Source organism: Lycorma delicatula, chromosome 5, assembly GCF_047948215.1.
Source record: "Lycorma delicatula isolate Av1 chromosome 5, ASM4794821v1, whole genome shotgun sequence".
In the NCBI taxonomy this organism is placed as follows: Eukaryota; Metazoa; Arthropoda; class Insecta; order Hemiptera; family Fulgoridae; genus Lycorma; species Lycorma delicatula.
Window position 1 is genome coordinate 128,117,106 of NC_134459.1, and position 14,548 is coordinate 128,131,653.

At 29.1% G+C, this 14,548-nt stretch overlaps 1 protein-coding gene across 1 annotated transcript; it reads right to left on the reverse strand.

The window, feature by feature from the left end:
* Positions 1-3,448: 3,448 nt before the first annotated feature.
* LOC142325744 (uncharacterized) lies at positions 3,449-14,427 on the reverse strand. Its single transcript, XM_075367775.1, has 4 exons — positions 14,202-14,427; positions 9,737-9,753; positions 6,647-6,762; positions 3,449-3,739 (listed from the first exon to the last, which is right to left on the reverse strand). The coding sequence occupies exons 1-4, from the start codon at positions 14,425-14,427 to the stop codon at positions 3,523-3,525; spliced, it is 576 nt and encodes a 191-aa protein (XP_075223890.1). The 3' UTR covers positions 3,449-3,522.
* Positions 14,428-14,548: the final 121 nt, after the last annotated feature.

Genomic DNA, 14,548 nt, shown 5'->3' on the forward strand with positions numbered 1-14,548 from the left:
TGAAGCTTGCCAATCAATCAAGCAGAATTTTTATGTCGATGTTTTGCTCACTGCTTGTGATATCATTGATCAGTTGAAAGAATTATACAATGACGTTTTGCTATCGGTTAAAAAATATGGACTTCCGCTGCATAAATGTAATTCAAATGTGCCTGGTATGTTTGATGATCCTAATTCCTTTATCAAATTAGACAAAGATGAAAATATCAAGACGCTTCGATTATCGTGGGATCCTCAAGGTGATGATTTCATTTATCAAATCAAACCAAAGGATAATGACACTTTTTACACTAAACGTTCTGTTTTATCAATTATTTCTTCGTTGTTCGATCGTTTGGGTCTACTTGCTCCTGCAATCGTTCCATTTAAAGTGTTCATCCAAGAGTTATAATGCGCTAACCTTCTATGGAAGTTCTTCCTGCTACGCTAGCTGAAAAATGGAATTCTCTGTGTTCTCAGCTTAAATCGTCAAGAAATTTTATTTTTCCTCGAATAGTTAAAATCATTAGTTTCAGTAAGTGTTATCAATTTCATGGATTTTGTGATCCAAGTGGCGCAGTGCATATGGTGCTTCTCTTTTCATCAGATCTGTTGATAGTAATGAACACGTTGAAATCCACCTGCTGTGTTCAAAATCTAGAGTTGCGCCTGTCAAACAAATCTCCATTCAAAGGCTTGAGTTGAATGCTGCTCTTTTGTTATCTCGTTTATTTAGTAAGGTTAAGCGTATTTTAGGTATAAGATTGGATTCAATCCATTTTTGGTCGGATTCTGATCTAGTACTTTACTGGTTGTCGCTTCCTAATAGATGGAAGATATTTGTCGTAAGTAGAGTTTGCGAAATAAAAGAGCTAACTAAGGAATTCTTACGTTCCTTCGAAGGATAACCCTACAGACGTCTTGTCACGTGGATGTGTACCATATGTATTAACCTCGTAACCACTTTGGTGGAATGGTCCGTCGTTTCTGGAACAATATAAGGACGCCTGGCTATCCAATCAGCCTATCGTTTCTATGATTCCGCCAGATTCGCTCATGGAATAAAAGAAGCCTAGTAAAACTAATTTATTTTCAGCTGCTCTTAAAACAACAGAACTTTCAAAACCATTTTCTTCGTTTGTACGAACATTAAACACATTTTCATATTGTCGTCGTTTCATCTACAATTTAAAAAATAAAAATAATCGTATATTGTCAGATCTTTAACCGGAAGAAATCAATTGCACGTTGGAAATTCTTATTCGTTAAACTCAAGATTGTATTTTGCCAAGGAGTTAAGCTATTTAAGGAAAAATACGGCTGTATCAAAGAAAAGTAAATTAGTCTCTCTTAACGCAATTTTAGATCAAAATGGTATTATTCGCGTCGTAGGTCGTTAAAAATTTTTCAAATTTGCCTGTAAATGCTAAACATCCTGTAATTTTAAGTCCTCATAGTCATCTTACTCGATTGATTATTTTCCAAGAACATTTAAGATTGTCGCATGGAGGATTGCAATTAATTCATTCATCACTTACACAGAAATATTGGATTGTCAATTCTAAAATAATAGTTCGTTCTGTCAATAAGTGTCTTGACTTGTTTTCGTTTTAGAGCTCAGCCTCAGAGTCAGTTACTTGGACAACTGCCAACAGAAAGAGTCACAATTTCCAGACCATTCCAGTTAACTGGTGTTGACTATGCGGGTCCAATACTTATCCGTCATGGTGGGCGGCGTACTCGATCTACTAATCCTGCGACTATTAAAGCTTACATTGCATTGTTTGTATGTCTCGGCACGAAGGTAGTACACATTGAAAAGATAAAGGTAGTACACCTTTATCTACAATTAAAGCTTACATTGCATTGTTTGTATGTCTCGGCACGAAGGTAGTACACCTTGAAAAGATAAAGGTAGTACACCTTTATCTACAAAAAGTTTTATAACTGCCCTACGAAGATTTGTAGGATACCGAGGATTGCCTTCTCATATTTAATCTGATAATGGAAAAAACTTATGTGGTGAAAATTGTTATCTTCAAGAAATGTATGACTTTCTTAAAACCGATAATGGTAATTCCAAAATTAAATCTTTTTGTACCTTAAACAGCATAACGTGGTCTTTCATTCTTATGTACTAGTTGGGGTGGTTTGTGGGAAGCTGCTGCGCATGAAATTTCACCTATGAAGAGTAATGGGAAATTCTGTTTTAAATTGCAAAGAGTTATCCACTTTATTAATTCAGATAGAAGCATGCTTAAACTCAAGACTCAAGACCATTATACTTACCATCAACCGATTCCTCTGATCCAGCTCCACTTACTCCTGGACATTTTTTAACCTTTGCTCTGTTAAATTCTTTACTTGATACTGATTTCTCAGGCATTAATATAAATAGACTTACTAGATAGCAGCTTATACAAAAAATTGAAAGACTTTTGGAAAACATGATCAAATGACCGTTTACATTCCTTGCAACAGAGAAAAAATGTAACATTTCTAATAATAACATTTTTGTTGGCAATGTAGTTATAGAAAAAGAAAGTAATCTCCCTCCACTAATGTGGAACTTGGGAATAATTGTTAAGGTATATCCATGTGATGATGGACTAGTTAGAGTAGCTGATGTAAAAACTAACAATACCATTGTCAAAAGCCCTATTAATAGATTAATTATTCTTCCAAATTCAGATATTTGTAATGACCTGAGTGATGCTGAATGTAATGAATGATTTTTTTTAACTTTTATTTTCATGTATTTGTTTATTTTTTAATTTTATTTACTTTTGTAGTTTTTTGCTGTTTGCAGTATTGGAATTTGTACTTAAATTAGCTTCAAATTCTTGTGTACTTTCAAGGTTTTCATATTGATTATTTTCATATATTACTTTTTTTCATTTTGCATATTACTTTTGTATTTTGTAATAATGGTATTTTAAATCATATTTACTATACCTCAGTATTATTATGTTTGTATTTTTTGAGCTTCTGTTTAGTATTAGACAATGTATTTTAGAATTATAATTTATGTAATTTTAATTTGTGGGCAGTATGTTCCATTTCTAGTTTGAGCCAGCTAGTGCTGCACTCTCGTGTCTATTAGCGCTGGCCTGTGAGCCAGTTTATATAAATTGTATTCGAGTTAAGAATCCCATCATGCTTGCTTTGTCTTATGTGACTTAGGTTATTTAGTTTTTCAAATTAAAATTAATTGTTATGAAGAAAATTGCTTCATTCTTTCATCCGCAAATAATACAGTCCATCCTAGTTATAAAGACTTAACAAATGTATTATGCAAGCACTGTTTGGTACTTATCTAGCATTCCAGTACACAACACTCTTCCTGCACCCTGCCTAAATCTGTCCATATAACCCTGCCTCTGGTGCAGTTTACATGTAATATTGTTTGTATGGGTTAGGGTTTCCGAGGGATTTTTTTTTAGGGTAAAGTAATAAAATAGATACTATGTAAAAATTGTTACTTTTGTATTTATTTGCATTATGATGTACTCTAATGAATAATTTTAATAGTATATTAGTTTACTACACATAACTATAATTTAGTTCACTGGATGAAGATGATGTTGATGGTAAACCTTTTGATGAAAATATTGATTCTGGTATTTCTTCTGGTAGATCTGAATGGCTTTCCTTCATATAAAATCCAATCATTGTAAAATTTTTTAAAAATGTTTTATTATTTATTACAGTACTTCTGAAAATTTCAAATACATTACCTGCTGTTACAAGTAAATCCTTCCTGAAAACATGTTTATAAAAAGATTTATTTGAACGTAAAGAAGAAATAAATTATTTATTTATCATTGATAGCGAAGAATAAAATTACATAATATGGAAATTCAGTAAATATGTCATATATGGATATAAAAGATTTAATCTGCCAGGCACTTGCTTTAAAACAATTTCTTCATTTCATCATAATTTATACCAAAACTGAAAACTCATACCATCACTCCTCCAGAATCTGTTGCATAAAACTGTTTAGGCTTCTCCCTCACGCTCAGTGTCACTAATGTGAGTATTTTAGTGTATCAAATTTATGAAAATACTTGGGGCTGTAAGGCAGATGTCGCAGATGTCGCAGATGTCTAACAAAATACCTCCTCAATTCTTTAGTTTTGTAATATTTTTGTCAAGTTGTATGTGATTAGGCATTGCTGTAACTGAAGCAAGTACTAGTTAGTAGACGATGTTTTCTGGTCCAGTCATGCCAGACCGAAACGATCAATATAACTTTGGAATGTCATGAACACAACATTCATATCATTAATTCACTTCTAAAATGGGCTAACCAAACTTTGTAAGAATTTTAATATAATCTAAACAGGAATACCAGGTATTTATTTGTCAACAATTTTTGTGTCCTGGAAAGATACTTCTCAAAGTAAACAAGAAACATTTCTTCACAAACCTCCTTTGCAATAGATACTTTTCACAAAAACACAACATACTTTTAATGTACACTTCTTGAGCAGAGTGATTTTTAAAATGAGCTACACGTTTGTTCACCTGTTAATCATCAAGGTATAATGTGGCATCCTTAAAGCGACTATTTTCACTTACTTCACATCAGTTTGTGACCTATTTACTGAATTCCTCTTGGGTATTTATGTGCAAAGTTTTTCACTTAGTCATTCACCCATACCTGTCATTACAGCAACTAATGTTTTATAGTACTCAACAAAATGTAAAATTGTAATTTTGAACTTAAACTGTACATATGATTAATTTGAACTATAAGTTGATAATGATGCAGTTAATGAATGAAAAAGTATACGTAAGTTTTTTGAGACACCCTTGTTTTTACTGGATTTCTTTTTTTTAACAAATATATGTTTTATATAAATATAACAATCAGATTAGATTGTTATGATCAGAAAATTGTTAAATTTCTATTGATCAATTATAGAGGGCTTGCTGAGATTGCTTCTTATTACAAATAGAAATAATTTTTGTTGAGTTCACTTTAAATATTCACTATATTTAATAAAATGTATAATTATTAATAGTTTTAAATATGACACTCAAGCTCCCAAAAAAAATAACAAGTTTTAAGAAAAAAAGACAATAAAATTTTTTTTCTTATATTATTTCTTGTACTTTTGCAGTAGTTAATAAAAATGAGAACCAAGTTAATAAGTGTTGATAATTTATTAAAATTAATATTCCTCTAATTATGAATTCATGGCCAACAGAGTTCTAATGAACACTTTGGTTGTTAAATAAAATAAACCTTTGTACACAACAAATAATTGCTACTGTTCAAAAGTTGTAATTATATTCATCTGTCATTGCTTACCCAATATGATATTGGAAAAAGTAATGCTATTCATAGAAAATGTTTCCCACCTCTTGTACTATGTATATTAGAATTACCACGGTAAGCAATTAATGGCACCCTATCTAGCCATGCTTGATCATACCAAATCTTATCCACACATACTCTCTTTTTCTGTTTAGCCTCCAGAACTACTGTGATGTATTACTTCAGAGGATGAATGAGGATGATATGTATGAATGAAGTCTAGTCTTGTACAGTCTCAGGTCGATCATTCCTGAGATGTGTGGTTAATTTACCCACATACTGGGCAGTTCCCTAGATATTGTACCCTCCAGTTTTTGGTCAGTGTATCAAGTGTTAGAAAAATTTAAAAGTTAGAGAAAAAAACACTTTAAAGTGGAGAAAGCATAAATTATCTATTTATTAGATTTTTTAAATGGTTGTAACTTATATTTATCTTTAAAGTTTATCTCTTATTAGTCGTTTAACTGTATTTGCTTATGTGGTAAATTTTATTAATAAATATGATGATTTCATAACAACAATAAATATTTTTATTTTATTTTCTGGATTAGTGTAGTGAAAAAAGTAAACTGTGCAGATAATTATTTTTTTTTTGCTAATATAATGCATAAAATGAAAAACATTGCACAAAATAGTAATTTTAATGGTAATTACTGTGAGTACTATAATGTACAGAATATAAAATGTTTCTGATTGCTCATAAACAAAATAATGCAAACTTAAATACAACCCTTTTTGTCTGCTGACCATGTAACTTGCAAGAATTCAAAATGCTCATGAACCTTAAAAATTAATACAGTCATGTTTCTTCAAGCCAATACTTGTGGTTAACTAGCAGTAAGAGAAAACATGAAATTCCTCAAATGGTTAAAAATACAAAAACTTTATATTGAAGTTTTATGAAATATTACTATAGAATTTTATTGAATAAACTGGCTAGATTATAAAATTTTCCTTAATCTGAAGATAAAAAGGAATGTATGATCATCATTAGAATTACTGGATTTCTCCATTCTGATATATGTCGTACCAAACATTGGTAGCATTAGAAAGTTGTTTTGGCCTAAATTTATGTGTAATAGTGGCCAGTTAGTTCATTTTTTAATCAGCAATACGTACCCAGTTAATGAACTGGCATACTAGTCAAATAATAGCCATATTTACTACAAAATTAATATGCCTCCTACATGCGTTTTATTTCCCAGTTCACAACTAAAAATAGTTTAAAAAACAGTAAAGTAATTTAAATAATGCTTTTGATTTGATTTAACAAACTATAGAGAAAGGATTTTGTAAAATTACAACATGAGTACTTAATTTAGAAATATACTTTATATTTACATTTTATGCATTGGAGTTTTCCTGCCTTCAAAGTATCCAGTCATTTCATTTCTAGGTCTTGGATGTATTTGCATCCACCCACGAATTTCAAAATGTTTGATGTATTTGAATAATTTCTGCAATTAATTCAATTGATTATACAAAATATATATAATATTTTTAAGTGGTAGTATATTTTGTTTTAATTAAGTCCTACAAATTTAATCTGTATATATTTACTTTAATTATTGCATAATCTGAAGCTTATAAACAAGTGCATAGTTATTTAGTTTACTCTCCTCAAGCGGTCTAGCTGAGCAATTTATAATTCAAGCAGATATTTTTTTATACTACCAAATTCTGGGGATGAGCAAGAGTTCCCTTACAGTAATGTGAGCCTATCATCAGGTAGTTTTTTAATAGTAGGAGGAAAGTTAATTTGTTGCAGCTTATATCTGAATTGCTCAACAACAAAAAAAAAAAATCAATAATTTGCTGTTTCCATCCTGAGTAAAGATGAACTCAAGGAATTGTGAGAATACACTCTGCTTGGTGCAGGCGTTTGAATATTCTTTGGACTTAGTTTCATTTCATGATCCCTGTATTTGTATATTGTTCCTTTTTTACTATGTTTAAAATTTCTTTCTACTGAGTCTTGCTTGGGTTTTGGCTAGATTCCCAAAACAAATATTTTGCTAAATATTTATGGAACATATAAATCTACAGACTACATCCTTGGGGACAGATCTGCCTATGGACCAATCCAGGAACTGTGTTTTCTATCCAGTGACTATAAAATAGTCTAGCTTTAGGTGCTTAATGTGTAAAGCATCTCCTAATTCCTTTCAGTGTAGAAACACTCGTAAACAATTATTTAGTAATAATTTTTTTTTTTAGTAATTAGAAATATGTTTATTTAATACTGCAAGTTTACAAAACCTATAGGAGTTGATTAATTTTTGAGAGTGAAATGATTAGTTCAGCATGATATTGATTATAGTATTATTAAATACAATCACTGAAAATATTATCTTTAGATAAAAGAAAACAATGCAAATTCTGATTGCATGCTTTTTACTCTAATTGACTTAAGCCAGCTCAGCACACTTGTAATGACAGTATTTATGTGATACCACATTACTAAATTAGAAGTACTTAATTAATAAAGTCACCAAGTAAACTTTATTTAGCTCCTGTTAGAATTAAATCAGATATGTTTTGAAAATCAATCTGCACGTATTTAATAAAAAGAAAAGTTTGTGACAAAATATATATGTAAAATTCATAATATTGTATCCCACATGAATGAGGAACGCATACCATGAAATACGTTATTTACAGTTTTAAAGCAATCAACCTGATCCCACAACAGATGTAGAATGTTTTTTCTTGGTCTCAAGAAAAAATATTAAAAGTTTTCATCATACTAATGTATCTTATGAATAATGAATGAAAAGAATTCAGGTTAATACAATGACAAAATAGGCAGAAAATGTGTTATATTATTCAAAACAATTACTGAAAATTTGGTCAATTTTAAATTTGGTAACTTGAATATCCCTGAGCACTCAAACTTGTTAATAATTGCAACAATCATTTAAGGTTTATAAATAATTATGAATGAAAGAATAGAATAGATTAAATTTTATCAGTTATAATTTTACTTCTAATTTATAGGTTCAACTTCCAATAAATGATTTTGTTCTGTTTAGATGTTAGGGATTGTTAAATTATATTAAATTTGTTTTATAAATATACATCTGTTCTTAATTGGTAATTACATATATTTTGCTTAACGTAGACCAAACTGGTGTAGATACACTAAGAATAAATAGTTAGAGGTACCATTTAAACAGAGGTCTCTAATATTAAAAATAAAACCCACCAAATACTTCAGTCAGATTATCATCTTTTACAGCAAGAATAAAATAACCAACTCCAGCAGAATATCCCTAAAACAAAAATCTTAAATTATGTGACAGTGAAATAATGAAAAATAAATCATTCTCAGTGCTATGAATTGTAAATGCTTTTCACATAATTATTAATATTTAATTCGCATTTGATATAAACAAATAGAATAATAAAATAAACTTTAAATTCTGTTTGAAAATTACTGATTAGATTCAAACACTATATTTCAAATTCATGTCTGAAACTGGAATTTCACTGTTTAATTATTTTACCTGTCAAGAATGTAAGCCTCAAACACTAGAGTATTGTCTAGAATCTGTGTAGGAAATACTTTCATATATTATTCGATTCATAAAAATAAGTTTCACAACCTTCATAGAGTACAGCTTATTTTTTTTACCTTCTTTACTTTTTAGTTTTTTTTATCTTTTGAGATCTGCAAGACCGTCTTTACAAAATTGATAGATTCAGAATATCGTTAAGTAAAATTTTTTCCTAAAGTATTTGTAATATTTTTTTTTAATTTTATCATTTCATTTATTTATTAAAAACATGTAACTGGAGCAAGTTACATTGGTGTCAATGAATATGCAAGGCACTCTGGTGTGAGCTATACTAAAGTACCTTCTTTTAAGAGGTTATATTAATCAAAGTATAATGTCATTGTACAAATATATCATCCTGCTCCACATCATGTAGTTAGTAAAAGTGCATACTGTAAGTTAAAAAATTAAAGATTTAATGCCAGATATTTCATATGTTTCACCTTAATACTTCATCCATAACAAATTTCTGGCTAACTTATATTCCTTCTGATTTTGCAGCCAACTTACTGCTGGCAACAAAAATAAGAGTAAAGTTTAAAAAACTGACTTAAGAATAAACTTAAAATCACTCATTTAAAAGTCAGCAGATGAATCATTTTATATATACTGATTTTTTTTTTTTAATTTCAATTGCTTTTATTACTTTTACCTGGATTGTTGGTACCTGTAGTATGTTGGACCAGTTAGTGCTCATAAGTTATGTATTTACAGATTAATAAATAGATTTGAAACATATATGTAAAAATCCATCCTGATGTCTCACTGCTGACTACCACTTTTTGCATTTTAATAAGTGAAAGAAAGATAAAATAATTTTTAAGCAGTATATAATTTTTAATATTTTTGCCATTTTATCAAAATATTATCTTACCTTCAAATACAATGGATCTGAAATTTAGAAAAAATTATACTTAAAAATTTGTTTTAATGTAATTTGATACATTCACTAAAAAACATATTTACATTTCATTCTTAAATAAAAATGAATAACCCAAAAATACTGTTACTGTTGTGATATACATTCGACAAAATAAAAGTAAATATTTTCATTGATAAATAATGAACGTTGTATTGCACTAGGGGAGGCAGATGACAGTGTCACCTACTTAATTATTACTGAAATACTGTTTGCAGTAGATATCAAAATCAAGCTGAAATGTATTCCTTGATCAGAGCAATGTTGCAAAATAAATAAGTTTTAAAAAATGGAGCTTCAAAGTCCAAGTATTTGTATGTTAATACATACAAATAATGAATGCTTGGAGTAGTAAAGCATATACAGTATATGGAGATAAGATACGTCAACCAATATGCACCATTTCCTGAAGCAAGAAGACTAAGCATTACAGACTCGTTGAACAGAATACAGAAATGTTTACCACCAGCAGTAACACAAGGGCCTGGAACAGTGGTCAACTCAATTTCAATGCTCTCTATCTGAGGAAAATGAGATGACAGCAAAAGAAGGCAATATTATTTGTGTGCTCAGCTTGATTATATGAAGCTAATCGCTGAAGAATATTTGCTAACTTTGTTCCCTATGAACAACCCACCTACACAATTAATATTTTGCATAACACTTCAATTTCATCTAGCAATAGTCAACAAAATTGTAAATTCATTTAATTTTCATTTGTGTCTATTAAGTTCCTGTTAATTTTATGGCGCAACATGAAGTAAAATATTAAAACTCATACCTTCTGATATCAAAGTGATATAATATTGCATGTAATATTTGGTTAATACTAAAAACATTATATATTTTAAATTATAATTATATATTTAAAATTTAAATTGTATTAAATAAACCATCTAGTACAGACTATTGAGATAAGACAAATCTTACCTTAATCTTTCATTAAAGTATTTTCATGGAATCCCACATCTTCAGTCATTATTGAAATAATTTTGTTATAACAAAATAAAAATACAAAAACAAAAATACCTTAAATAATGAGTGTATTAATTTACACAAGTGGTGCTATCTGTTGCAGTTTTTATAAGAACATTTCCCTCAAACACTGTAAGCGAGTGTAAGTTAAGTTTGGTTAGATATATTTATTTATTTATTTTCTTATTTCAGTATAGTGTTTCAGTGGCACCATCTAAGAACTAATTGCAGTGCTAGATCGATTACTTCATTAATACCTTTAATTTTATATCATGTTTATTAATTTCTAATATTTATAAATTTGTCTTAATATCAGAATAGAATGTTTATTATTTATTAGATGATCTTCCATATTAGATAAACCTAATTTTTTTTTGCAATTACTTTAAATCTCAAGAAATTTAGTTTTAAATGATCTACTTGTTTTTCCTGTATATACAGCATCACAATCATTATGTTTAATTTTATAAATTCCACACAGATTGATTATTTTTGTTTTTCAAATATTTTATTATGTGGTATTAGATTTATTTGCTAGTTTAAATATTTCTTTATTGTAAGATTTAGTAATTTTTTCAATGATATTAATATATAAATCATTTAATCATAAAATCGTCTTCAGGAGGATCAGTTCACAACTCGAGAAAGAACAAGGAGAATACCAGGGAGGTTTCAGACCCAGGAGGAGCTGTACAGATCAGATCATGAGTCTCAAGCTATTAATGGATTACAACAGGAAAAGAAACAGAGACATGATGATAAAATTTTTAGATTTCAAGAAAGCTTATGACTGCATCCACATAGAGTCCCTATTTAAAATTCTAAGACACCTTGGACTACATACCAAATTAATAAATATGATATAAATCTGACCATCAGAAACACTAAGTCAAAGCTAAAATTCAGAGGCGAGCTTTCAGAACCCTTGGAGATCAAAACAAGACTGCACCAAGGTGATGGGGGTCTCAAAGCTATTATTCAACTGCCCTCTAGAAATGGTAATGAGGGAAAGGCTCAAAAAATGCTCCCAAAAGTAAAAATAGGCCGAAAAGTCAAAACAAACTGTCTTGGTTTGCTGACGAGTTGGCACTGCTAGCAAATGACATCAAAGAAAGCTAAATCACAGATATTAGAACTTCAAAACATTGCAAATAAGATTGGCCTCAACATATATTATTCAAAGACAGAAATTATGCCCCAAGAACCAACTCGATTAAAAGAAGTAAAACATAAACAGTAATAAAATCAAAGTAGTAACCAGATTTAAATACCTCAGAGAAATAATAACGAACAACCTAAACAAAAAAACCTTAATGCAAATAAGAAGAAACAAATAGCTAAAGCTTATGAAATTAACCTGGTACGCTTACAATAAAAAATGCCTATCAATAAACGCAAAATTAAGACTACAGCACAGTTATAAAACCAGAAGCCTTTTATGCAGCAGAAACATTCTTCCACCTGAACGAACAATCAAAGACAGACAGACTCCAGAAAATCAAAAGAAGAATTGGAAGAACTTGGTTCAATAAAAAGTACCAGAAAAATGAGCAGTGGTGGATTGTGCCCAACAAAGTCGTGTACAAGGAGTTAGCTCATCACTGATACCATGCATAAGAGGAGACTAGGATTCTTTGGACATATCATGAGGCTGCAAGATCCAAAATTTCTGAAACAGCTAGTACAGTACATTCTCAACTCAAAAAACACTAAAACAGGATGCAGATGGATCAGAGAAATAAAAAAGGATCTGAAGGAAATTGGCCTTACACCAGAAGACACCATAGAAAAAAAAATTAAACAAGAACTTGAGAACAAAAACAACCACTCACAAGAAAAAACTCACAACATGAACATTTTCAACTTTAGAAAGGGCATAAAGCTCAGAACATATGAAAAAGTACTGGGAGGACCACAAGGCCCAAGTAGTCCCATCGAATAGATTTCGATAATTGATTTACGAAAGTGATCCTATGTGGTCATAAAAGATAATAATAATAATGTATAAATGCCTCTATGTATATTTTTTCATTCTCTTTTGTCTTATTATGCATTGTTTGTAAGGTAGTTAGTTATTTTATTATTGTTTTGATAGTTGTTTTTTATAAATATTATTAATTAAAGTAATATATCCATTTTCAACTGCCATGTGTTTTATGACGTTTACTTCATCGTTTAACTTTTCTTTGTTATTATGTGCATATTGATTGCTCTCTTAATCATATTTGTATAAGTGTTCATTTTATGAGGCCAAGGATGATTTTTTTTTATGAATTGTTATTAGATGTAGGTTTTCTATTTACTGTTTCAATTTGGTTTAATGTAATTAAACAGTTCAGAGGAATAATATGAATCTTAAAAAGTTTAATTTCAGTAAAGTAATATATATATATATTTAGGTGCATTAAATTAACACTTTATTTTGTATGTGTAAGATGAACACAAAAACTGTGGTTTTGTGAGTTTGTGTTTCATTAATTAAAACTAAATAAATGAAAAAATAAATTTTTGTGTTTTAATTATTACTTAGGATTTTTTTTTTGTACATCGTAGTAATTTCTTACTCTGAAGTACCAGCAACATTAATTTTATTTCACCGATTCATCACACTTCTAGAAAAAACCTAAATATTATTTCGATTTTTTATTTTATTGGACTTCAGTTAAGTTTGTCTGTTAGAATTTGTAATGTTCTCTTAATGTTATTTTGTAATACTTGAACTGATTTAGACCTATATCAAATTTCATCCAGTGCAGTTGTTGGAAAAAGTTAGTCTGATAACTCTCAATCACTGACTATCTGATGGTTACTCTTTGAACAAATAATTTTTTAATTATTAAGTTTGTTGAATAGTTACTATATATGTTGTAGTTAACAATTTTTAAAAATACAGAAAAAAATGTTAAATACAAAAAGAAAACATGGAAATATAATGAAATACCTTTTCAACTGTCACTAGTTAGTAGTGATGTTCATTTCCCGGAAACAATGCTTATGATATTGATAACATAGCAAGATCTTTGGCAATAACTAAACTTCCACAGTCAATTATAACCACCAATTATTACATATTATAATTTTAATTTTCACTCTAATAATTCAGTTTTGTGTTACTCATCTTGTATTGATTTTAATTAATAGAGCTAATTAATAGAGCTTAAGTTTTATCATTCTCAGAAGATCACGAAGCATTAAGTTTTTAAGACAGTGTTTTTAATAAAATATGAGATACTTATAGTGGTAAATGTTTTTGAAAAAGGTTATTTTGATAAACTTTTTAAAAACCTGTTATTTTACCTGCAGTTTTATCAATTCTATATGATACTTCTTAGAATATTTTTAACTTGAGAAGAATTAGTTTTAAAATCAACTATTTTTATTTAATTTATATAGTAATCTGTATAAATTCTATTGGTTGCATAATTTTTTTAATTTAGTTACTTACTGTATACTATTCCTCGAACAATGAAATTATATGCAACAATTGGTTCAAAGTCATAACAAGGTGCAGGTGTAGGTGAAATATACTTTTGTTTTATAGGTTCACGCCATATTTGATCATTATATTCATCACCGAATGTATAGTAATCTCTTTTCGCCGATATTCCTACTCTGTTACAATTTATTACAAGTAATATAACAATAATACATGGTAATGATATTCCACCCATTTTATTTTATCTGATTGAATTCTGTTGCTTATAAATCATCCTTATCATTAGTAATAAAGATATTGGTCTTATTATTATTACTATTATTTAACTTCTTTTGCAACACTATATAATGATTTTA